The 22,856-nt window shown below is 48.4% G+C and overlaps 2 protein-coding genes across 12 annotated transcripts in view; one reads left to right on the top strand and one right to left on the bottom strand.

The window, feature by feature from the left end:
• The window catches only part of RNF169 (ring finger protein 169), a 94,046-nt gene extending 81,381 nt beyond the window's left edge, over positions 1 to 12,665 (top strand). The window contains exons 6-7 of one of the 2 annotated variants that reach the window (XR_004351122.1): positions 139 to 4,974; positions 7,978 to 12,665. Coding sequence is in view for 1 of the 2 variants with exons in the window: in XM_032640578.1 (XP_032496469.1) it covers positions 139 to 1,323 (1,185 nt within the window). In the remaining variant the exon portion in view is untranslated. Of the gene's footprint in view, positions 1 to 138 lie in introns of both variants that reach the window. The other variant, XM_032640578.1, reaches the window with a different exon arrangement.
• The window catches only part of XRRA1 (X-ray radiation resistance associated 1), a 103,390-nt gene continuing 86,427 nt past the window's right edge, over positions 5,894 to 22,856 (bottom strand). For 9 of the 10 annotated variants that reach the window (XM_032640573.1, XM_032640576.1, XM_032640577.1 and 6 more), the window contains 7 exons: positions 17,650 to 17,743; positions 16,764 to 16,879; positions 13,562 to 13,906; positions 10,870 to 11,068; positions 9,990 to 10,105; positions 9,673 to 9,778; positions 5,894 to 9,295 (listed from right to left, as the gene is read on the bottom strand). In XM_032640573.1, coding sequence (XP_032496464.1) covers positions 9,039 to 9,295; positions 9,673 to 9,778; positions 9,990 to 10,105; positions 10,870 to 11,068; positions 13,562 to 13,906; positions 16,764 to 16,879; positions 17,650 to 17,743 — 1,233 coding nt within the window. In that variant the 3' untranslated portion in view covers positions 5,894 to 9,038. The remainder of the gene's footprint in view (positions 9,296 to 9,672; positions 9,779 to 9,989; positions 10,106 to 10,869; positions 11,069 to 13,561; positions 13,907 to 16,763; positions 16,880 to 17,649; positions 17,744 to 22,856) is intronic. The other variant, XM_032640571.1, reaches the window with a different exon arrangement.

Genomic DNA, 22,856 nt, shown 5'->3' with positions numbered 1-22,856 from the left:
ACATTTCTTAGGCTCATATGACCCTTTATCCCTTTTCTTACCCTTTTCCTCTCTATCCCTCTACCATCAAGAAGGAATTACGAAGAAAAAAAAATGTATATATATGTATGTATCTGTAATCTTTTAAATCTCTTTCAGGTCACAACCATGACCCCAGCCTCCAACCCTATCATTGGTGTCCTCTTGTCCACCCAAAACAACCGCTGCCTCTCAGCCCCTGACTTAACCATTGAAAAGCGTCTGCCCTTCAGCTCCCTCTCATCCTTGGCTTCCTTGCATAAGCCAGAGCGCTCCATCAGCCCTGAGAGCAACGACAGCATCTCCGAAGAACTAAACCATTTCAAGCCCATTGTCTGCTCACCATGTACTCCTCCCAAGAGACTCCCTGATGGCCGTGTACTGAGTCCCCTCATCATCAAATCAACACCCCGCAACCTAAACAGAAGCCTGCAGAAGCAGACTTCTTATGAGGCCAGTCCACGGATCCTCAAAAAGTGGGAACAGATCTTTCAGGAGCGGCAGATCAAAAAGACCCTTTCGAAAGCCACCCTCACCTCCCTGGCTCCAGAAACAGGGGAAGACTTACTCGTCACTGAAGTTACCCATTCTAGCAAGGAGAAGCCACTTCTGGCTTTAAATACAAGACTGTCCAGTGGGCAAGTACTCTCTGAGTATACAGGACCTACCCCCACTGACCTTGATTATTTCCCCTCTGCTAGCCAGACAAAAGCAGAGCAGGGCAGTGACAGTAAAAGGAGCACTGAGATCCCATTAGAAACCTGCTGTTCTTCAGAACTCAAAGTGGGAGCCAGTGGGACTTCTTTGGAGAGAGAGCAGTTTGAAGGGTCAGGGTCATCCCCAGATGCCAAGTTAGATAAAACCTGTATAACAACAGCTATGAAAATCTCAGCAGTTAGTTCAGTGCTACCTAAGAACAGTGTTTTGGGCGGGGTCCTCAAAACAAAGAAACAGCTGAAGACAGTGAATCATTTTGATCTGCCTAATGGTGTTCTGGCAGACAGCCTAGGTGAGGAGCCACTTCCTTCCTTGCGTCGGGGCAGGAAAAGACGCTGTAAGACCAAGCACTTGGAACAAAATGGCTCCCTTAAGAAACTGCGACAAAGCAGTGGTGAGGTGGGTCTAGCCCCAGCAGACCCAGTACTGCGAGAGATGGAGCAGAAATTGCAGCAAGAGGAAGAGGACCGGCAGCTCGCTCTGCAGTTGCAGCGCATGTTTGACAATGAAAGGCGGACTGTGAGTCGGCGAAAAGGAAGCGTGGATCAGTACCTCTTGCGGTCCAGTAGCATGGCTGGGGCCAAGTAGCACCCGATGAGCAGCGTTACCTATTTTTCAGAGGTCTTTGGGCTTGATCATTTACCCTGAAGAAATGAATGTTCTCACTTTGGGTTTCTTTTAATGGCAAAGCACTGTCTAGCATGATTCTGAGAGGTCTCGGGCCTTTGTAGTATATATATCCAAGGAAGCTGCATCTCTGCCTCCCTGTGACCCAGGCCAGAAGCGCTCCTCACCCCCTAAGTGCCCCACCCCTTAGGGCGTCTGGGCCAAATCTGGCAGCCCCTGCTTGGGGTGAGATTCAGGAGCACAATGGCTGGGGTTAGAAATGGTAGAGGAAAAGGGGACACCTTCTCAAACTGACAGACCTCCTGACTTCTTTCAGCAGGTGGTGTTTTAAGTCAGCCATGCAGATAAAAATTAGTTCCATCTTTTTTCAAAGAAGTGGAACAGTGTAGTTCTTTGGCAGATCCATAAAGATTATGTTCCCCCTTCTTACCCTTGCCGCAAGTAAATATTCCTAATTAAATCAGTTTTTATGCTTCTACAAAAGTTAATTTACATTACTTGTTTAAAAAATAACATTTGATTAATGCTATATAGTTGACAGACCACATTCATAGTCATTGTTTAATTTGGTCTTTTCAGGAGACTTAACATGTAAGTGGTATTAGTCCCATTTTTAGATGATGAAACTGCAGTGCAGATGTTCAGGTTCTCTCAACTACTAAGGGCATAGCCCAGACTGACTGCTGGGTCTCCCAACGACAAATCCCATGGATTTTCCACACTTAAAGAGGTTGCCATAATGGACAGCGATCCAAGGACGTACCAGGGGAGCCTAGAGAAAGCTAGCTGGGCTTTGAATGCTGATGGTGCAAAACCCACATGCAGATAATTGAGATTGACTGGAAGTGTAAACATATACTGTGCAATTATCCCCATCCCTACAGTGTACAGCCTTCTGTTTTCCTGGGGTTCCACTCTGTTAGATAAACTACAATTGGACTTCCTTGTTACTCTCCATATGGCCAAGAGTTATCTGCAGTGTTGATCTAAAATCCAGAAAATTGGCCCAGAAGTCAGGCAAGAACAGTACTGAAACTCCCTACTGTGGAAACAAGGAATCTAGCTGGATACAGCTGGTAAATTCAGTCCCATGGACCTTTGGGGTTTATTTTCCTTAGCAGCTGACACCATGTGTCTTTTGCATCTCTGGTGGTGCTTGGTGCTTCTGCCCATCTGGGCTCATTGAAAGTAGGGATTAAGATACGATTTTAGGGAATCTCAGGTGGCCTGGCATTCCCTGTGCATGTATGAGCTGTTACTATAAAGTCATGTGACTGGCGTTTTAACAAACCTTTCAGATCTTATATATCCCAATGTACGTTGTTCCCCTCAGGGGGCCTCAGCAGGATGCTGCATAGGTTTTCCAATGATGTTGCCATTGGTGAAAACATCTCTGGAACTGTCCTCAAAGTCTAGAGACATCTAGACATCTAATGTTCGAACTGCAAAGGATGTTAATGGTCATCTATTCCAACTTCCTCCTCTTACTAAGGCAGAAGCTAAGATCCAGAACGACTCACTTATCAAGATCACAAAGGATTTACTATATCACCTACTTTTGCTTCTTCTCAGGAGATTTGCCTCCCTTCTTCTCGGCAAATCTTTAATCTTTGGGGTTATAGGAAAGAGAATTTTAGTTTGAAACTAGTCAGAAGCTATTTGAAGCTTCTGGAAGAGAAGGTAGGTTACCTAGAGGGTTTGGAGTCAGAAATGAGGTGCATCTGTAAAGCAGTCAGAGCAGTTTTCTTGGGCAGCTCATAAACAGTTCCCAAAGAGGAGTTCCAGAGATGTCTTAAGTATTTTGGCAATCACTGAGATATATGGAACCTCCTCAGTGACTACTTTGGTGGGGAGTGTCACTTACCTGAATGTATGTATTCTGTGTTCTGTGTGTTTGTGCGTGCACACGTGCAGATGTTTGTTTAGAAAATATACATCAGTACTTTATATTCATACCACTTCAGTTTTAGGTCCTACCAGCAACATACGCCCTCCAAAGGCTGCTGGAGGGCATATTGGTGCCCAAGATAGAAGAGCTGGCACTGGTTTGTAGAGACAGGGAGGGTGACTTACTAAATGCCCTCAGAGAAGACATCAGTTACTGCCATTTCATGGAGTTCCTTTTCGATCTTAGTAAATGTTATTGGAAGGCTAGTCTCATCGGTAGTAGCAAAGACACTTATTTTTCCACTTGTCACCTTTTTCTATATCTTCAATCATTTGAAAAACACTTCAGTTGGAACTGATTTTTGTTTTTGGAAAAAAGATAAATATTTTTAATAGAAAAGATATATATTTTAAATATTTCCCCAAAATAATACTTTCGTTTTAAGAAACTGCTTAGCAGTAGCAACAAGTTTTAGCATCAGGTGCAGAGTGAAAATTTCTTGTTAGGCAAGTATTCCAAAAGCTGGATCCAGCTTACTGACCACCTACTGTGGAACCTCGAATGGTATTGACAGTTGTAGTTTCCAAACTTCCAGCTGAGCAGCAGTCCTTCAAATATAGACAAAGCAGTTTAGGTTAAGGAGGGAGGAGGCTTAATCTTTAATCTTCTTGGCTTTGGAGGAGGGTAAAACCACTAAGGTATTATCTGTATTTTAAGATGCTTCCCATACTTAACAACTAAAACCTGAACACTTCTTTCTGGAAAATTTCCCTCTCCTGTTGCTTGATTGTGAAGTTGGTCACAAGTGGAGTTGTTGACGTGAATTCTTTGGAGAAAAAGACGAAGGAAAACAATGATGGGGAGGGTTTGTGAGCTAGAATGAAAGATACACTATCTCAGAAAACAAACATTTCTCACAAGTCACTGGAATCTGATTCACCATAGAAATTTCCCATGTTCTTCTAACTCTGTTCCTTGTGTATATGCTTTCTGTGTTTTTTCTTATTAAAGGGGAAGTTATGAGAGGTTGGAGGGTAGAGGTCATTCTGATGGGTAATCCAAGAAATGTAATGCCCTAAGGGGGCTCTCAGCCCTTTTTTTATCAAGTGGGAAAGATACTTTGGGAACATGTTCGTGATCCGTTGATTGTATCTGCTGAAAGAAGTCATCTGGGCCTGTTGGGTTAATGTCAGATCTGGGGATTATGTATCTAGCCCCTGGCCCCTTTCATGTAATTGCCTCTTTTTAGAAGGCTTCTTGGCTGAAGCTTCCCAGGAAAACCTTTTTTAAGTGGCTTCATTTATTTTTTAAAATTTAATCTTTAAATTTTTGCCTGGAGGAAGCATTGGTGATTAATGCTTTCTGTGTTTTTTGTTCATTTTCTCTTAAAGAAAAATGCCCTTAAGAGATTAAAGCTGCTTAATTAATTGCTATGATATTACAAACAGACAAACTAAGATGGAAAGCTGCCATTGTGCTTGACTGGTGAAGCTGATGACCGAAGGCTGTGCCATTTGTCCTTTTTGTTCCATTTGACAGATATTTCCTGAGCTTCGAACTTGTGCCAACCCTGTGCAAAGTCATGGATATAAAGATGGAAAGGACAGTCTTGCTCTTGATGAGCTCAGTGTCTACTGGAATGTATTTGAATGCATGTGTGGCTGGAGAGCTCGTTAATGGTTTCACGAAAGACCATAGTGATGATCTTGGATGGCCCGTTCAAGGTACTGTCTGGCACCCTTGAACATTTTACATACCCCCATCAGTATTTGTGACTTTGATTGCAATACTGCTCTCCATTTCTTAAGTAATTTTACCAGTGGAGAATGATTTTTCTCCTCCGGTGATTATAGGACAGCAGCATCTCTTTAGGAGCTGCTTTTAGCATTAAGCCCCAAGAAATGAGGAAGGTTGTGGATCACTGACATGATCAGAGGAGGCTCACTCTCAACTTAGTAACCTACTAACCTCTTCCCCAACCAGACCTCTCACCAGAGCTGGCAGCAACTTGGGATTCCTTTCCTTTTTCCTGTGTGGCTTTCCATTGAGATGGAAGGTGAGCAGGTGAGGAAGGGAAGAAAAATGAAGGCTGGATCATAATCATAAAATGTTATGTAGCTGGAATGGGCATGGAAATTATCCAAGTCAAACTATACCCCCTGATGCCCTTCTTCTTTTTTTTAAGAAATGAGGAACTTGAGGTTCAGTGCCCTGTGTCATATTTGTACTGTAGTTGTCTAGGGTCTGAATGAATAGTGCTCTAAGTTACACACACACAATCTGCTAATGAGGGGGACACCCGAATGATTTTAAGTTTTTTCTTCCTGCTTTTTTCAGTTAGAATTAAAATGTACCCAGATCCCCTGAATACACACCCAGGCAGGGAAAACCCCCACAGTGAGAGTAATGTGAATGTGAAATCTTGGGAAGTGATACATTTTGATTGGAATAGCTGTCATTTTAACTACCAAGGATTAGAACCCAACCAACCCTTCACTTTTCTTTGAAAATCAAGAACTCCTTAGGGACTTAATTTTTCTCAGCCAGCCTTTTCCTTATCAACCCAGATTGGTCTTTTGACTTGGCTTTTAGAAGTGAGTATAGCTGTTTATAAATTCTTGTGACTCAGTGAGAAAGCAGGTCTTTTTTTTTTTTTTGGAGGGGTGGGGGTGGGATTCTAGGAAAAGAGGATGCTGAATAGACTTTGCTCTAAAGATGATCCAGAAATGCATCTTTACACATTCTCCACAGTGAATATATACAGAAGTCACCAGTTTAGAAATTGGTTAAATTGGATGAAGGAAAAGTGCCAAGACTGAATGTGCACATTGTTCTATGTATTATCAGTATTTTTTTTTCCTAAGAAAAATATTTACACATTTTGCTTTGTGAGAAAATGCTTCCTTAATGCCTTGTCTCAGGAATTGTGGGAGGCAACCTCAAACTGGGGGCAGGCTCCCTTTCTACCTTTTCTGGTGTCTTAAGTCAAGAACTAGTTGGACAAAGCCAGGGTAAGGCCAGGCTTGTTCTTCTTCCTTTCCTCTCATTTAATAAGGGGTAGAAACAGGGAATGTACTCCTCAAAGATCAAGCCATGAGAGCTCAGGAGCAGCTTTGGGGCCCGGCTCCAGACGGCGGCAGCAGATTCTCCCTTGTTGGCCCTGCCCCCTCTCCAAGCTGTGCCAACAGTAGGTGCAGGGCTTTCCCTCAGTGGGTTCAACCCTTAACCTCCAGCAGAATCTTCAAGTCCTAATGAGAATGGGTAACTATGTAAAGGAAAATGATTATCTTAAATGCCAACTAATGGATTTTTTTGTCTGTGTGTGACTGATGTACTGTTTACTCTTAGTTCTTCGTATAAACAGCTGTCCTTAGGGCCTTATCCTCTCCAACCTAGAAATAGAAAATGGTTTGGATTTTGGTTTCATTCAACCTGCTGTCTGCATTAGATTGCAGAAGGGGCCCAGACCCTTGGCACTGCCATTGCTGGCTGCCTCCTCTCCAGCTCATCACAAGGAGCTTTTTGACAAAGACAGAGGACTCAGAACAGGCGTGCCCTGTCAGGGATGCTTCTGCTAAGGGATCAAATGGGATGATGTGTTGTTTAAACAATACCGAAGTGCATTCTTCAGTGCAGGCTTGCCAGGTTGAGGAGAGGCCCAAGTTGAGAATACAGTAAAGCAAACTCATGAATGTTCTGTTTCTAGTCAGTCTTATCTCTGGAGAGCAATCTCAGGCAAATCTGAGCTGAGCTTAGACTGTGTGTGTTTGAGTTTGGGGCTATCTTTGCTCTGGGAGATGCCCTGTGTTGGAATGTCTTGCTTCGGCATTCAGAATGATAGGAGAACCAGTTTATTCAGATGGTATCCCATGTGGAATAACAGAGAAAGTTAAGAGCGTCTGGCCTAGATAGGTGTATCCTCTTCAGGATAGTCTCATATCGGTAAAGGGCCAGCCTGGCTGGGCAGAGAGAGCAGATATACTCTGGGCCCAAAAGCAGAGTTAGGACTACTGAGGGGCTTAGGCAGATGCTTAGTCCAATGGCTAGAGCCATCCAATAGTTTTCCCAACAAAGGAAGGGACAGCCTTTGTAGGGAATGAGCGCCCTGTCACTAGATGTGCAAGCAGGAGCTGAATGATCTGTTGGGGAGATTGCAAGAGGCTTCCTACCTAGAGGCTGGGATAGGATGTTCCCAGGAGCCTTTCAGGCCTGAGAGCTTATGGTTTGATAGTGTTTCTGGCTGAAGGGAGCATTGCAAATCTCCCGAACTTGAACCTAGCGAGGTTTACAGTGTGAATGTTGGGGTGGATTCTCCTTCCTAACATTAGCGGAAGGATGATTTTGGGCCTAGAAGATCCAACATGGTAAGTCAGCAACGTGCCCCAGCACATGTGTGCCGCTGAGGGTAGCACTGCGTTTATTACCTGAATCTGTCCAGGTGCCTGTGTGAATGAGTGAGACGTAACTGACTTTGTAACTTGATATGTGTATGGGACTGTATGTGATCGTGTATGTGACCGTCTGAACTTGAATATGTGTGTCTGGTATGACCACAGCTTGGTGTAAATATGTAACTGGCCACATGTATGTGACTGTGGTTGGTTGAGTGTGATAATATGCGAACACTTGTGTCCTAAATAGTCTCGCACTTGAAATACAGCAGATACTGCACCACAGACCTGTGACTACAAGACTGTATTTCTATAATCGTCTTAATTGCACCTTAGGTTGTGGGAGTTGGTGCCTTGCTGTGGGTCCTTAATCCTTATGCCACTGCTTCCTGGACCCTGGGAACTGCAGGCCTTCTCCCCAGGCAGGCACCTCCAGGAAAGCAGTCTTCGGAGGAATCAATCATTGCCCAGGTGACTTGGTCACACCCAGCACCCACACCTCTGCAATTCAGCCCCAGTGGCCTTCTCCTGACCCTCCTCTATGGTAGGTGCTGACTACTGTGCATTCATAAGAATGGGGCAGCCCCATAGGCTGCTTTGGCCAGAACTAGCTTACTTAACCTGAGTCCCGGTTGACCTTGCACAGTCCCGGGGTCTGTTTTAGAGCCACATCCCACTGTATTTGCATATGGGACTTCAGCTTATGTCCTGGATTAGAAAACCTTGGGAAACTCCATGTAAGCCCTCCCCTCAACTTGTCCCAACTTTGTGGTCATGGCCATCTAAGAAGGAAATTCCCAATCCTCTCTCTCTTCCCTGGAAAAAGCTGACCAACAGAGAAAGCCTAGAGGCTTTTGGGCACCTAGAGGCCTGAGTTTTGTTACCCGCCCTGCTCCCAACGTGCACACACGCACACACACACACTCGCTCACTCACTAGTGGCTGTGGGCAAGTTAGTTAACTTCTCTGAGCTTTGGATTCTGGGCTGTTTCTCTGTTTCATCGACCCTGTTTTCTGTCCTAGTGCTTATCCCAGCTCTGTGGGATAACACAGTGTTATCACTCTGTGTGACTCAGGCAGGTTTCCCACAGGACTCTAGGGATGCGCATCAGCTGGGGTTTCTTTCCTCAGTGCGACAACCTGGCCTAGGCTCCAAAAAGGCATGAGGCCTACCTTGCTCTACGCACCCACTCTTTATTGCTGTTGGGCCAGGTGCCGGTTCCTGCCCGGCCCAGGGCGGGGAGGTCCTGACGAGCTCCCCACTCACAGCGGCCGGCGAGTGAGGCTGAGCAGAGCTCAGAGGCCCGCACCCATCCCAAGGAGCAGTCAAGGGCACGGAGCCCTTGCGGAGGGTGTGGGGCGCAGGTGGGGCGGCGCACATGGCCCCGTGCGCAGCCCTAGCCTTTCGAGTCACTGGCCGTGGGCTCCTGGCAGAACTGATCCATGAACTCGAGGAAGTGGCCGAACTTCTTAGGCTGGCCCTCGCTCAATGCCGGGTGGACCTGGGGTGGTGCCGTGGCCCCGAACACCGACCGCAGTGAGCAGCGCACCAGCCGCCGGTACCGCGCACGAAACTCCTTCAGCAGCCTTTTGGCCTCCAGGTACTGCTTCTGGTTCACCAGCCGCTGCTCTGTCTGCTGGCACAGGACAGCTCCTGCAGGGAGGAAAGCCAGGAGGGGCACCAAGATCACCCTGGGTCCCACCTAGCCCAGAGCAGCGGGGACTGGGTCCAGAGCCCCTCAGAAAGTGGGAGGGGGTGGGAAGAGGATGTTAAGGGCCTGAAAATGGTCTCCAGTTTGGGCACTAGAAAGCCAGAGGTATCCCCTTCTGATTCTGTCTCAAGCCGTTGGTAACAGGCTGTGTGACTTTAGGCAACTCTCTGCCTCACTCAGGCCTCAGTTTCTCCATCTGCACACAGGAAGGTCTGGGGCAGATGCTCTCTAAAGGCCCTTCCTGCTCCAACACAAGCCCTTTGCCTATACCAGCAGGTGAGTAAACTTGGCAGCTGAGGACTGGGGGTCAGAGCCGTACCTAGTGGTGCCTCAGTAATGTTCCGGGGGTCCCGCATGCGAATGAGGATGTCATCCAGCAGCTGGGCTCGAGTCTTCCGGGGGGGTGGAATAGGGATCCTCTGGGTCTGACGGGAGGTAAGAGAGCACAGTGTTGTCCCAGTCTTCTACTCAGACTTTCATGGCCTCACCTCCTCATACAGTCACAATGACAGGCAGGGGAGAACTTGGGGGCACTAGGGAAAAGCATGGCTCTTTGAAGGTCCCAAGGTGACAGCCACCTCTGTACTTGTGGGGTCCTGAGGGGCAGTTCACATACACAGTGTGGTGGAAGTTTACCCGTTTCTCCTTGGGAACATAGTGTTTCTGAAGAGTGTCCAGCCTGGGCTTGCAGGAGCGGTACACGAGCGGATGTTTCAGCATGTGCTGCAAGGCCTGTGCATTCTTCTGGATTCCTAGGGCAAAAAGACAAGGTCAAGGTCCATCCCCCTCCTCCTGGATGCCTCCCCCAATTTCTTCATTCCCCATTTCATAGCAGCCCTGGGTAAAAAGATGAGGGGCTCTAAGAAGAAAACACTGTTCCCATATCCTGCCCTGATCTGTTGTGGTGCCAGAAGTTCCATCATTTGTTCAGTGAATACTTGTTTCCTATGTGCACAGATCCTGATGGAAAAATAGCATAGGAGTGGTGAAAGGGAGTGACGCCAAGTAACCCATTAACCTCAGGGGGTTACACTGCAGAGAATGACACCCAACAGAGCACAGCTGAGCACCACTGCAGATTCTGTTAATAACAGCAGAGTCTGAAATAAGGGGCCGGAGGACGCACTGCCTCCCTTGTCTCAAACCACATAGGGAGGATTTTGGATGTTCGCTTTGGAGATTAACTGGGCTGGGGAGGACCTTGGGAATCTGACCAGTCTGAGTGTTTGTTCGTCACACCCTTCCTGGAGAGACTTTTCCAACCAAAGCAGTTGGGTCCAGACTGGCTGGAATCTCTGAACAGCTGTGGTTCCCCAAAAGCCAATGAAGGTCCAGGCCAGGGGTCCTGACAAGTAGGGCTCCAAACCAGAACACCCTCAGGGGCCCTTTGACAGACATTCAGACAGAAGATGACACCCTGGCCCGGAAAAGAGGCTTGGCACCCACTTTGGCTTTGCCCTGGCTTGCTCTGGGCCATGGAAAGAGCCCCTTGCCCGGAGCCATTCTCCTCACGTACCTTTCGGCTCAGTGAAAGCTGGATCAGGCTTGGTTGTCAGCAGCTCCTCAGAGCCATGGTACTTTCTGGGGAAGGAGGCAGATGGGAGCTTCTTCTGAGTCCTCTTCACCTCTCTGGGTGCTATGGGTGGTGGTCCTTGGTCTTTCTCCTTTATCTCTGTATCATCCCTCTGGAAGATGGAGGAGGACAGCCCACTGACCTGTGCCCCAGAAGAAAAAGAAAATGCATTCCTTTAACACTTCTGAGCTCTGTGTGGGTCCCCATGCTGGGTCCTGTTATGGGCAAGAACCCAGACTGGGGTGAGAGGAAGCAGACATGAAAACAGAAATTACCATACATTGTGATAAATGCTGTCACAGGAGAGAGCACAAGGGTACAGGGTGAGCCCACAGGAAGACCTAACCAGCCTGGGGGGCCAGGAAGCTCACTGGAGGGTTGTTGCCTTAGCCTGAGCGAAGTCTGGAAGAACCAGGAAAGCCATCCCCAGGTAGGCGGCGAGCGATGAGAAAGGAGGACTGTGGCAGGCAGGGAAGAGCATGGGCAAAGATGCAAAGTTAAGACACAGCAAAGTGCATTTGCGGGGAGTAAAATATTGGTGTGGTTGGAGGGTACCATAAAGAGATAGGCAGCTGGAGCAATAAGCAGGGCCCAGCTCAGTAAGGGCCTTTAAATGCCAAGCTGAGGGTGTTTGTTTTGTTTTTGTTTGTATTTTCTTTATCCTCACTGTAATGGCAAGCCATGGAAGAGTTTTAAAAGGGGTGAGTGAACATTGTCTGAATTCACTTTTTTAGCCTTACTGTGATGGTTATGAAACCAGTAGGAATGTTGTTATACCCTTAGTTAAAACTTACGGCTGACTAAAGAAGAAATAGAAAATCTGGGTAGACCTGTAACAAGAGATCGAATCAGTAATTTAAAAACTTCCCACAAAGAAAAGCCAAGGATCAGATGGCTTCAGTAGTGAATCCTACCAAACATTTAAAGAATTAACGCCAACCCTTCATAAACTCTTCCAAAAAAAAAAAACTAGAGGAAGAGGGAACACTCATTCTCTGAAGTCAGTATTACCCTGAAACCCAAACTAGGGAAAGACATCACAAGAAAGGAAAACTACAGACCAATATCCCTATGAATATAAACACAAATACCAACCAAATACTAGCAAACTGAACCGGCAACATATAAAAAGGATTATATGCTATGTCAAAGTGGGATTTATCCCAGGTATGCAGGGTTGATTTCACATCTGGAAATCAATTAGTGTAATATATCAATAGGTAAAGGACAAAAACCACATGTTCACAACAGACACAGAAAAAGCACTTGGCAAAATCTAACACCCCTTCATGACAAAATATTCAACAAACTAGGAATAGAAAGAAATTTCCTTGACCTGATAAAGGGCATTTATGAAAAACCCACAGTTAATCATAATTAATGATGAAAGACTGAACGTTTGTGTGCTAAGATCAGGAGGAAAAAGACAACATTGTATTGGAGGTTATAGCCTGGGCAATTGGGGGATTGTTTTTTTCAGTCATGGTGACTCATAATTGACTGTATTGCTTAGGCCGCTAGGAAGCTTGAACTGCATTTTGGCAACAGACCTCTATTATGAGAGTGGCAGTACACGATATGCACATTTGAGTGACAGAATTGGCCTTGCACTTATTTCCTTTCCTGTGCATCTTCCTTTTATCCAACTATCTCAATTATTTTTAAATACTTGTTTGTTTATACTCTGTTTTGTTCCAAGAAGGTTCTGATTTAGTTCATAAAGATACTTTTATATTGTACGAATTTGTATGTCACTATAAGTCATGTGTGGCACAAGTAAGAGATGAATAGAGAGATAATTTATGGGTGGATGTACATCTTGGAAAGATCTGGCAGATAGGAGGGGCAAGACTGGAGGCAGGAAGATGGGAGGATAATAATGTTACAATAATAAAGTTCAAGGGGGCCCTACCAACTCCTCCAGCCTAAACTTCCCTTTTCCTCCATGTCACCTTTCTACTGTATCTACACTGAATCATTTATCGTTCTGTATGTACCATTTTAATTTCCTTCCTCTGTGCCCTGCTTCATGCTGCTCACTCTGCCTACAATGTCCTTGCTGCCCAGCTCTTCACCTTGTTAACTCCTACTCAGCCTGCAAAGCTCAGCTCATTTGAACTGCTTTTAGGAAGCCCTCCTGGTCTAGGACAAAGATATCCCTCCTTCCTCTAGGCTCCCAGCCCCTGAGTTTTCCTCAGTCTCAGCACTGACTGCATGCATGGTTGCTGTCCATCTCCCCTATTAGACTGAGGACACCCTGAGGGCAGGACCCATGTCTCATCCATCTGTGCTCCCAGGATTCAGATGCAGCATCAGAAGTGAGGTGACCTTATGCAGATAGGAAGAGGCAGCAGCAAACCCTTCCAAGAAACTGGTCTGACCAACACCCCAGCCAAATCCCAGATGTTGTCTGTGCCACAGGACCATGACTTGTCCCCATGGCTGTCCCTACCAGTAGCCTTGGATCAGTGGAACTCCCAGAAGGGGCTTGCAGGCTCTGCCAAGGGTGCTTTCTGGTTTCCAGAACTGCCTTGTGCTTAGTTCCAGCTGCCTACAGTAGTCCAGCCGTCTAAGGGTTGGACAGGAACACATGGGAGCTGGGAACAAGTGGGCAGGGGCAGGTGGGTCCAGGTACCTGGGTCAAGAAGATGGACTCTGTGCTCTTGGTGTCCTCATCTGACGGGTGGTCTGGGCTGAGGCGGCCGGCAGTATTGCTCCGGCGGGATGTGTCCTCACTATGCACAGTGGAGTCAGAGCAGATGGGAGGCAGTGGCACAAAGGCCCGGTGGGAGAGGAGAAGGCCCTGCGGGCCCTCGATGGGCATCTCTCGCTCCACAGAAATGGTCTTGGTGGTGGGCAGCTCTTTAGTCAACTCTGCCTCTGCTTCCAGCATCTCCTTTGAGGAAGACTTGATTGTGGTCATGGGTGGGTGATGGAGAATCAGAGGCTGCTTTGGCACCTTTGGGACTTGGGTTTTCACCTGTTGTGGAAGAAGGGACTTGGGTTTTCACCTGTTGTGGAAGAAGGGCTGAATTGGTTTGCTTCCTAATCAGAATCTCTCCTCCTGGATATCACCAGCCTAGGGCTAACTGGTATAGTGGTCAAAGCACTGGGTGAGGTCTCACGGGGAGGGAGGGGGCAAAATCACACTTATTGGGCATCTACGATGTACCCCGTACATGACATGTAGTTTTATTTACACCTCAAACTACCCAGTGAGTAAGTGTCCTCATTTTATAAATAAGGAAACTGGGGCTCAAAGAGGTAAAATGACTTGTCCAAGGTCACAGAGTTGTTCAGTGGCAGAGGCTCCAGGCCTCATTCTAGATGCTTGACCATATCACTCTGGCCTACAGCAGCCTCATTCCTCTGATCAAGGTGTCCCACAGTGCCCTTGACTCCCCTCGGGGACTCCTAGGAGGGCCTGGGGGAGGTGGGCCCACGTTCTCCGGAAGGCAGCAGCACCAGGCCCCTTTCAGGGTGCCAGTCCCTGCACCTTATATAAAGACCCCTGTATAAGGCAAATCTCAGGGTTTAGACCCAAGGCAGTAACTTCTTTCCCACTGAACTGCTCAGCTTCCTTAGTCAGCAAAAGCCTGTCATCCTTCCCCCTCCTCCTCTGCCTCATCTGCCAGGCGACAGCCATGGGCCCAGTTTCCCTCATCTGGGCCTAGTTCTGCTTCCCCTCCCTAGTTATACAGTGAATTGTTTTTATTCTTTGTCAGAGGTATTTGGTCCACTTATATCTATCTGTACTTTGACAGGCCATGCAGTGCAGTGCAGTCTATCATTTGAGCTTACAAAATGGGAGAATAGTCCCTGCCTGCCTATCTTGCAGAGTTCTTCCAAATGAGATGGTGCGCACAAATGTACCTAACAAACTAGGGAGTGTGACGGATGACTTTTATATAATAGGATTTGTAGGATTTACAAAATAGGATTTTATAAAATAGGATTCTTTTTAAGAAAATATTTCCTTTTTGAAATATGTAAAATCTCAGTGTTTAGACTTGAAGCCTGAGGGACCCAGAGTCTTTTTTCAGAACTCATGCCTCAGTGCGCAAAACACCAAGTGCCGTCATTTGCCGGCTGGTGGAGAAGAGGCCACATTTATTCCTCCCTCTCACAGGTCTGTGCTGGAGGAGTGCTGGGGACGCTCTTTCTCTATCCCACCACCACTTTCCTGAGGGAAGACTGGATAATCTGATTGGTCAGAGGTTGAGAGTCATTGGACCCTGTGTCCCAGATGGGCTGGACTGCTGAGCATCAAGGGCAGGCCATTTTATCTTACATTTGTGTTCTCACACACAGAGGCCTCATACAGTTTTTTGGTTACACGTTGGGTGGGTCTCTATTTTCCCCCTGTCTTGTCCATGCCTGGTATGAGGGAGGGCCAGCAACCTTGGTCTGTGTAACTGAGTGAGTAAAAGGCTGTACATCCAGCCCATCTCTGGGAGCACACAGGGAACATGTAGGCATCTCCAACCTGCCTGCAGGCCACACAACACTCTCCAGTCTAGCCTGCATTGGAGGTTAGATGGTGTTTGCCTAGATTCACAAAGCATTGATGTGCTTCTCATTTGGCCACTAATACTTGGTGTTTATCCTCTACTAGTTGGAACTGTAACGGTGCCCCTGGACCCCAACACTACCTTTTAACAAATAAGTTATTTCACCTCTCTGAGCCTGTTTCCTTGTCCATGGTGAGGGTTACAGGGTAGCACGTGTGCAAGTTCTCAGCATGGGTGTTCTGTACGTGGGAGACAGGATTACGTACTTAGCATCCGGCTCACTGATTGTGCCCTTTCCCAGCTGGCTGATGGGAAGGGAAGTAGCAGGATCCTTAGAGGAGGCAACAGACAAGGGGAAAGATGATGGAAACCCTCTGAATTTCTATTTCTGGTTTTACATGCTGCTCTGGTCCTCTGAGGGCTCAAGACAAGAGCTTGGCTGTACAGAAGCAGACTGGGGTTGGGGGCGGGGGGGCGTTGGGCAGGGAATAACTAATTAACTTTCGGGACCAGCAATGCCAAGTCCAGCTTTTGGCTATAGGAAGACTAAAGTTCAGGAGGGAGCAGCATTTCACAGAAATTTCTGAAATCCTTCGGATGAAAGAGGGATTTGACTTACTTTACGGCATCCCAGAAGGCCAATCTAAGACCACTAGCTGGGGGAGGTACTGAGGGAGCAGACTGCTCTCAACGGTAGGAAACGCTTCCTAAGATTCAGGCAGAAGATGTGTATTCTAGCCCTGGTGCAGCCATTCACGATTACCACAGGTGACTATAACCTGCATTCGTAGGGGTTTGGGGAGTTTATAAAGTGTTTTTATATCTGTTGCTTCATCCAGTCCTCTCAGCAGCTCTGAGAGGTTTCAGAGTTGAGAAGCTGAAGCTCAGAGAGTGGAAATCTTGCCCAAGTTCAGGCAGCTAGAAAAATGATGGAGCCAGACTGACACCCGGGTCTTCTGACTGATTTCTCTCCACTTCTCCACAGTGTCTTCTCTGGACCTCAGTTTCTCTGTAAAATTAGGGGGTCAGACTCAATGCCCTCCCAGGCTCCTCCCTACTCTGACTTTTGGGTCTCTGACTGGCTGTCTTGTCTCTCCTGGGTATATCTGTATGTAAGAGAGCGAGGGAAGGAGAAGACAAAACTGTGGCTACAAACCTAACGGAGGGATCCCAGATATTGTGGGAGGGAGCAGCTCTGCTGCCAGGTTGGTCTGCAGGCATTAAAATAAGCTCCACTCCTCCTGGGCTTGGGGGGTCCCGCCTTTGAAGGCTTACCTTCCGCTCCACTCCCCCTGGGCTTGGGGGGTCCCGCCTTTGAAGGCTTACCTTCCGAGAGTCCTTCCGAGGCATCAAAATGTGACGCTTAGCCTTTACCATCTTCCTTCGAATTAAGTGGATTCCCAGCTGCTCCTGGAGGAGGCTTTTTAGCAGTGGAGGGACCCCTGGAGCCATGGTGGGAAAATAAGATTACTATTAGCTAACATTTTACTGGGGGCTTCTGTGTGCCAGGCACTGCTCATGTACATGTATAAACTTACTTAATTCTCGCACGAGCTCTAGGAGGTAGGTACCTATATTATGCCCATTTGACAGGTGAGGAAACTGAGGCACAGAGAGGTTAAGGAATTTGTCTAAGGCAATGAAGACAGTGTAGAGTAGAGATTAGAATACCCTAGTGTCACTCCAGGGCCCAGGATTCTAAAATGCCTCCAGCTGCTGCATCTTGGACAGTGGGTTCCAGTACTGACAGAGCATCTACTGCATTCAGCATGCTCTGGGTGGGGAGGGCTCAGCAGTTCGGCCTCCCACTCCTCCCTAACTGGGAAGTGGGGAGTGAGGTCACAACAGACCTGTTCCACAAAGCAAAGTGTCATTATAGAGCCCATGCAGGATCTAGATAATTCTGTACTCCATTCCCAGCGCTGCCTCTTTGTTGCTGTGTGACCTTGGGTAGATTGTGACCCTCTCTGATCCTGTTTCATCTACTGTGCACGGGGACAAAAATGCCCACTTCACAGGTTTGCTGTCAGGATGAGTTAGTGCAGAGCATGTGCTCAGAGGTCTCTGTTGTTTTCTACAGCCCCCAATGCACTATGAACCTTGTCCACCCACGACGCAGAGCAGAGCAGGGCTCAGCCCTGAGGTAGGGATGAGGAGGCCCACATTGCTTCTTGGAGACTGGGTTCAGGGGGCAGGTTTGTGGGTACCATACCGTGTGTATGGGCCACCAGAGGGTTGTTATGAAAGATGAGCTCGCAGAGAGATGGGAAGAGAGCTACCGGCAGAATGGCATCTTCCTTTGCAATCTGTAAGGAATGCGGGAGAGCATCAGATCGATACCGCCCTCACCTCTGCCCAAGTGCTTCAAGGCCCCACAATGCAGGGCTGCATGCTTGCTAGGTCTGGGGCGAGGGTGGGGCTGGAGGAGTTAGGCTGCTAGGGACAGGACTTACTGCTGGGCAGTGTCTTATCCTGCACTTTCACCTGTTCACACTCAGAATACCTTTGCCCCGCCTGTTCAAAATTCCACCATCTGTTTCACATTTGAAAGGTTAAGAATTTTTTCCCCTTCTCCACACTGGATAGGTAGCTTATACCAAATATTAAGGATGATGGTAACAAAATAATAAGAACAAATACATTTAGCACTTGTCTCCCAAGGAGGCTGGAAATTTGGCAAGGCGTGGACTTTGACTTCAGGATATGTTTTGTCTGACACTTCACCTTCCTCAGTGCAACCTCTACACATCCGGTCAGTCTGTCAACAGCACTGATAGTCTCTTTCACTAAAGCCTGTTCTGGGGAGGGATAGGGGACAGGAGGTCAGGGGGACACACGCATCTAAGGGATAAGCAGAGCCAGTGGGGTAAGGGAGACCTCGTGGCTGTCTGGGGCCCCGACGCCACACTACCTCTATGAGGCCAGCCTCTGAAGGGCAAGAAAAATACACAATCCTTGTTGAGAAGAGTGGCTGGAACATCTGGGGACAACCTTGGGCAGGGTGTCTATTAGCAATGAAATAGTATCAGAGGGGCCAGGAGCTGGGCAGTGGCCTTTCGGATGCCTAGACACACTGAAAGGTATTGAGTCAGATTTGTGACCCACAGATAGCACTAAGGGCTGGGAGTGGGATGGTATTTCAATCTGACTTCCTCTGGAGCCACACTGGGTAGCAGTAGGTGCTCACGGGGCAATTACCTATTCATTTTCTTTCATTTTGGTTCCTTCAGTCAACAGATATTTACTGAATGACTACATGTACCAAGCACTGGGTTGGGACTGAGCAAAAGAGATACAATTCCTATCCCCGAGGAACAGTACCTAGTGGGAAACAAGCACAGAAGAAACAGTAACACAAAGGAACATGAATTTACAACAGTGATTACTGCCACAAAAGAGAGGCGCATGAAGGACTAGGGTGATTTGACCTAGTCACAGAGGTAAGAGAAGGCATCCCTGGGATCTGAAGGACGGGCAGGAGGTAATCAGTGAATGCAGCGGGGGACATAGTATGTGTCAAAGAAATCTCTGGGTTAACTGAAGCCATTCCCTCTACTTTCTGGGCACACAGCTAGACTGTTCTTCCTGCCTCCTAGGCAGCTAGATGTGGGCATATGACAGTTCTAGCCAGTGCACCTGGGTGGAAGTGATAAATGCCGTTTCCAGGTACAGCTCATTCAAAACCTCCTGTAGGATCCTCTACATCTCTCACCACCCTCCCCTCACTCAATCATCTATCCACCAGTTGCGTAGGATCCAATAAAGTACTCTTAAGGTCCCATGGGATGACAGAGCCATAGCCAGAAGGGACCTGGCTCTTTGAAGGATCATGTGGAAGGCCACCTACCAACCAGAAATATCCACAATAGATTTTGTAAAAGCAAGAAATAAACTTTTGTGTTCAGTCATTGACATTTTTAAGTTTGTCGCAGCCGCTAGTATTAAACTTACTCTAATGCAGAGAGGAAATGTTCCATACAAAGAGAAGAATGTGTGAAAGGTCTCACAGCAAAGAGGAGGAACGCCTGTTGGAAGGATTTAAAGAAGGCTAGTGTAACTAAAAGCAGAGGGAAAGGGTGGCTGGTGCAGAATAAGGCTGGGGATGCAAGTATGGGCCAGACCAAAGATTAAACCCATGAGATGAAGTTTTAGAAATATGAGGACCTAGGCTAGTGCTTCAGGAGGGGGATCCAGATGGTAGAGTAAGAGGATGTGGAGCTCAGCTGACCCCACAAACACATCAAAACCACATCTACATGCAGAACAGTTCTCATGGAAAACTAACTGGAAACTGGCAGAACTACTCCTAAACCACCAAGGCTGCAAGAAAGATTCCCACGTAATCAGGTAGGACAGAAGGAAAGCACGTGGTCAGGACCTGTGCCCCGGGGAGGGGACTAAGAGGAAAAGGGAGATCGCATGGATGGGGAGTGAGCGGGTTGAGCCACAGACAGGGTGTCCCCAGAGGGGACGAGGGGTCCTGCAGGGAGGAGAAGTGCCGGGACAGAAAGGCTGAAGAAGCCTAGACTCCACTTGGGAGGAGCACACAGGTGCAGGCTCACCCCCAGACAGGGTGGAGAGAGGTTTGCCTAGCAGCTGCCGCCGCACCACACCCCCCAATGCGAGCAGAGAGAACCCCCCCGGTGCCGCTCTTCCATGTCACAGCCTGGCACGGGACCTAGGGCAGTCAGGTCTTGGGAAAAGACTCCATCTAGGGATGCAGAGGTGGCTCGGGGGCCTGGGGTGTGGTCTAGGTGGGCGGTGGCAGCCACTGTCGCACTTACTCAAATAGCACTACAGAAGCAGCCCAACTTCCGACAGCTGCGCAGAGCTTCAATTCCTGAACCAAAATACCGTGATCCCCAGTCCCACCCTAGGGAAGGCTCCAGCCCTGCCCACTCTATGCCACAACCTTGCACTGGATCTGGGCCAACCATAACGGGGAAAAGATGTGACCTTGGGCTGCAGCTGAGTGGAGCTGCAGACGCCAACACAGGAGGAGCACCGGACCTCTATAAGGGCACAAGCCCCGTGTACTTCAGCACTCCCCTCCTTCAGGGCAAGGCCCCAGTGTGGGGAGAAGGGAAACACACACTTAAAGGGAAAGGAGCCAGCTCAAGCTGGACCCTCAGGGCTTCTGCTCCAGCAACTAGGCAGCAGGCCCCACCCCTGACAGAGTGACGTGGCCACTGAGCAGAGAGGAAGTCCTGCCTCACACTCTGCTGGAGGCTCTAGCTAATCCAGCACCAGCCACACCCTCATCTTAGTGGCCAGCACACCCTGAGGAAAGACGTGGCTGCCATCCACATCAGATCCAGCCATCACCCCAAAGACACTGGGTACACCCGGTCTACATGTGGATGCTCCCACATAAAGACATCCATTCAAGACCAGGGATTGGCCAAGATGGTAGAGTAGAAAGACCCTAAGCTCACCCCCTCTCACAGGCACACCAAAATCACAACTATTTACGGAACAGCCATTGATGAAAAGGACCAGAAGCTAACAGAAATGGTCTTCTATGCCTAAGGATATAAAGAAGGAACCACAATGAGATGGGTAGGAGGGGTGGAGTTGCAACATAGTTAAGTCCCATACCCTTGGGTGGGCAACCCACAAACAGGAGAAAAATGACAATTGCAGAGGTTCTCCCAAAGAAGTGAGAGGTCCAAGCCCTACACTGAGCTCCCCAGACCAGGGCTTCTGCACTGGGAAGATGAGCCTTCAGAGCATCTGGCTTTGAGGGCCAGCAGGGCTTACTTTAGAGAGTCCCAGAGGGCTGGGGGAGATAGAGACCCCACTCGTAAAACACACGAATATCTCACACTCCGGGACCCAGGGCAGATGCAGTAATTTGGTATGAGCCTGGATTAGACCCATCTGCTGATCTTGAAGTCTCCTGGAGAAGCAGGATGCAACTGGAGCTCACCCTGGGGACATACACGGTGGTGGCAGCCATCTGGGGAGCTCATTCTGCCATGTGGACACTGGTGCTGGCAAGCGCCATTTTAGAATCCTTCCTCTAGCTTATTAGTCCCAGGATGCAGTGATGCCCTGGTTCAACAGTCTGTAGACATCAGTACTGGGAGGCCTCAGGCCAGGCAACTAACTGGGAAAGGACACAGCCCTACCCATGAGCAGACAGGCTGCCTTAAGAACCCCTGAGCCCACAGCCACACCTGGACATGGCCCTGCCCACCAGAGGGCCCAGGACCTGGCCCCATACACCAGGGTGCAGGCACTAGACCTGAGGCCCCAGGAACCAGCTCCACCTACCAGTGGACAGGCCCCAGCCCCATAATCCCTTGTACCCAGCCCCACCCTCCAAGGATCCTGCTCTAGCCTCAGCACATTTTTACCCACCAGTGGGCAGAGAGCAGCCATAAGAAAACCGCAGCCCCCCAGTCTGCAGACATGGCCTGCCCAATAGCAAGTCAGACCCTGCCCTGGGACCTGCTGGACCGTGGCCCTGCCGGACCGTGGCCCTGCCCACCAGAGAACCTGGTCTAGTGTCAGACCCAGCTTTGCCCACCAGCAGGCAGACACCAGCCACAAGAAAACCACAGCCTTGCAGCCTGCAGAACCAGCCCACCCACTAAGAGGCCATATCCTGCCCTGGGAATGGCTGGGCCCTGGCCTGCCCACTAGCAGGCCGACATGCACTTCAGGATACCCCAGACCCCACAACCAACTGTGTTAGGAATCGGCCCACCCACCAGCAATCTGACACCACCTCTAGGACCTCTGCACCCTGCAACCAGACCCCAGGAAACATCTCTGCCCACCAGTAGTCCAGGACTAGCCCCAGAACCTTCCTTCACCCACCAGTGGACACACAATAGACTGAGGTCTCCTGGACCCTTATTCTGCCCACCAGTAAGCTGAACCCAGGGCACGCCAAGGTTCTGCAGTCAGCCACCTCATGACTGGGTCCTATGAACCAGCGACAGGCAGCCTCCACACAAGGCAGGATCTGGCAACCAACAGGACCGGGGACCAATCAAGTCTAGCAGACCACCCACATGCTCACACACAGTCAGCCTGCCACAAAAGATCCACACAGCATACATAGCTCTGGTGATGAGAGGGTAGTGTACTGCTGGGACACACAGGACATCTACAAACGGACACTTCTCCAAAGTCGGGAAACAGAACCAACCTGCCAAATCCATAAAAATAAAAACAGCAACAGGCAAAATGAGGTGAAATAGGAACATGTTCCAGATGAAGGAACAAACTAAAACCTCAGAAGAAAAACTAAGTGGAGATAGGCAATCTACCTGAGAAAGAGTTCAGGGTAATGATCATAAGGATGATAAAAGAACTTGGACAAAGAATGGATGCACAGAGAGAGAAGTTAGAAGTTTTTAAACAAAGAATTAGAAAATATAAAGAATAAACAAAGATGAAGAATGCAAT

Source organism: Phocoena sinus, chromosome 8 (genome assembly GCF_008692025.1).
Source record: "Phocoena sinus isolate mPhoSin1 chromosome 8, mPhoSin1.pri, whole genome shotgun sequence".
NCBI lineage: Eukaryota > Metazoa > Chordata > Mammalia > Artiodactyla > Phocoenidae > Phocoena > Phocoena sinus.
Note: the sequence above shows the minus strand (reverse complement) of the source record. Positions and strands in the feature narration are given on the sequence as shown.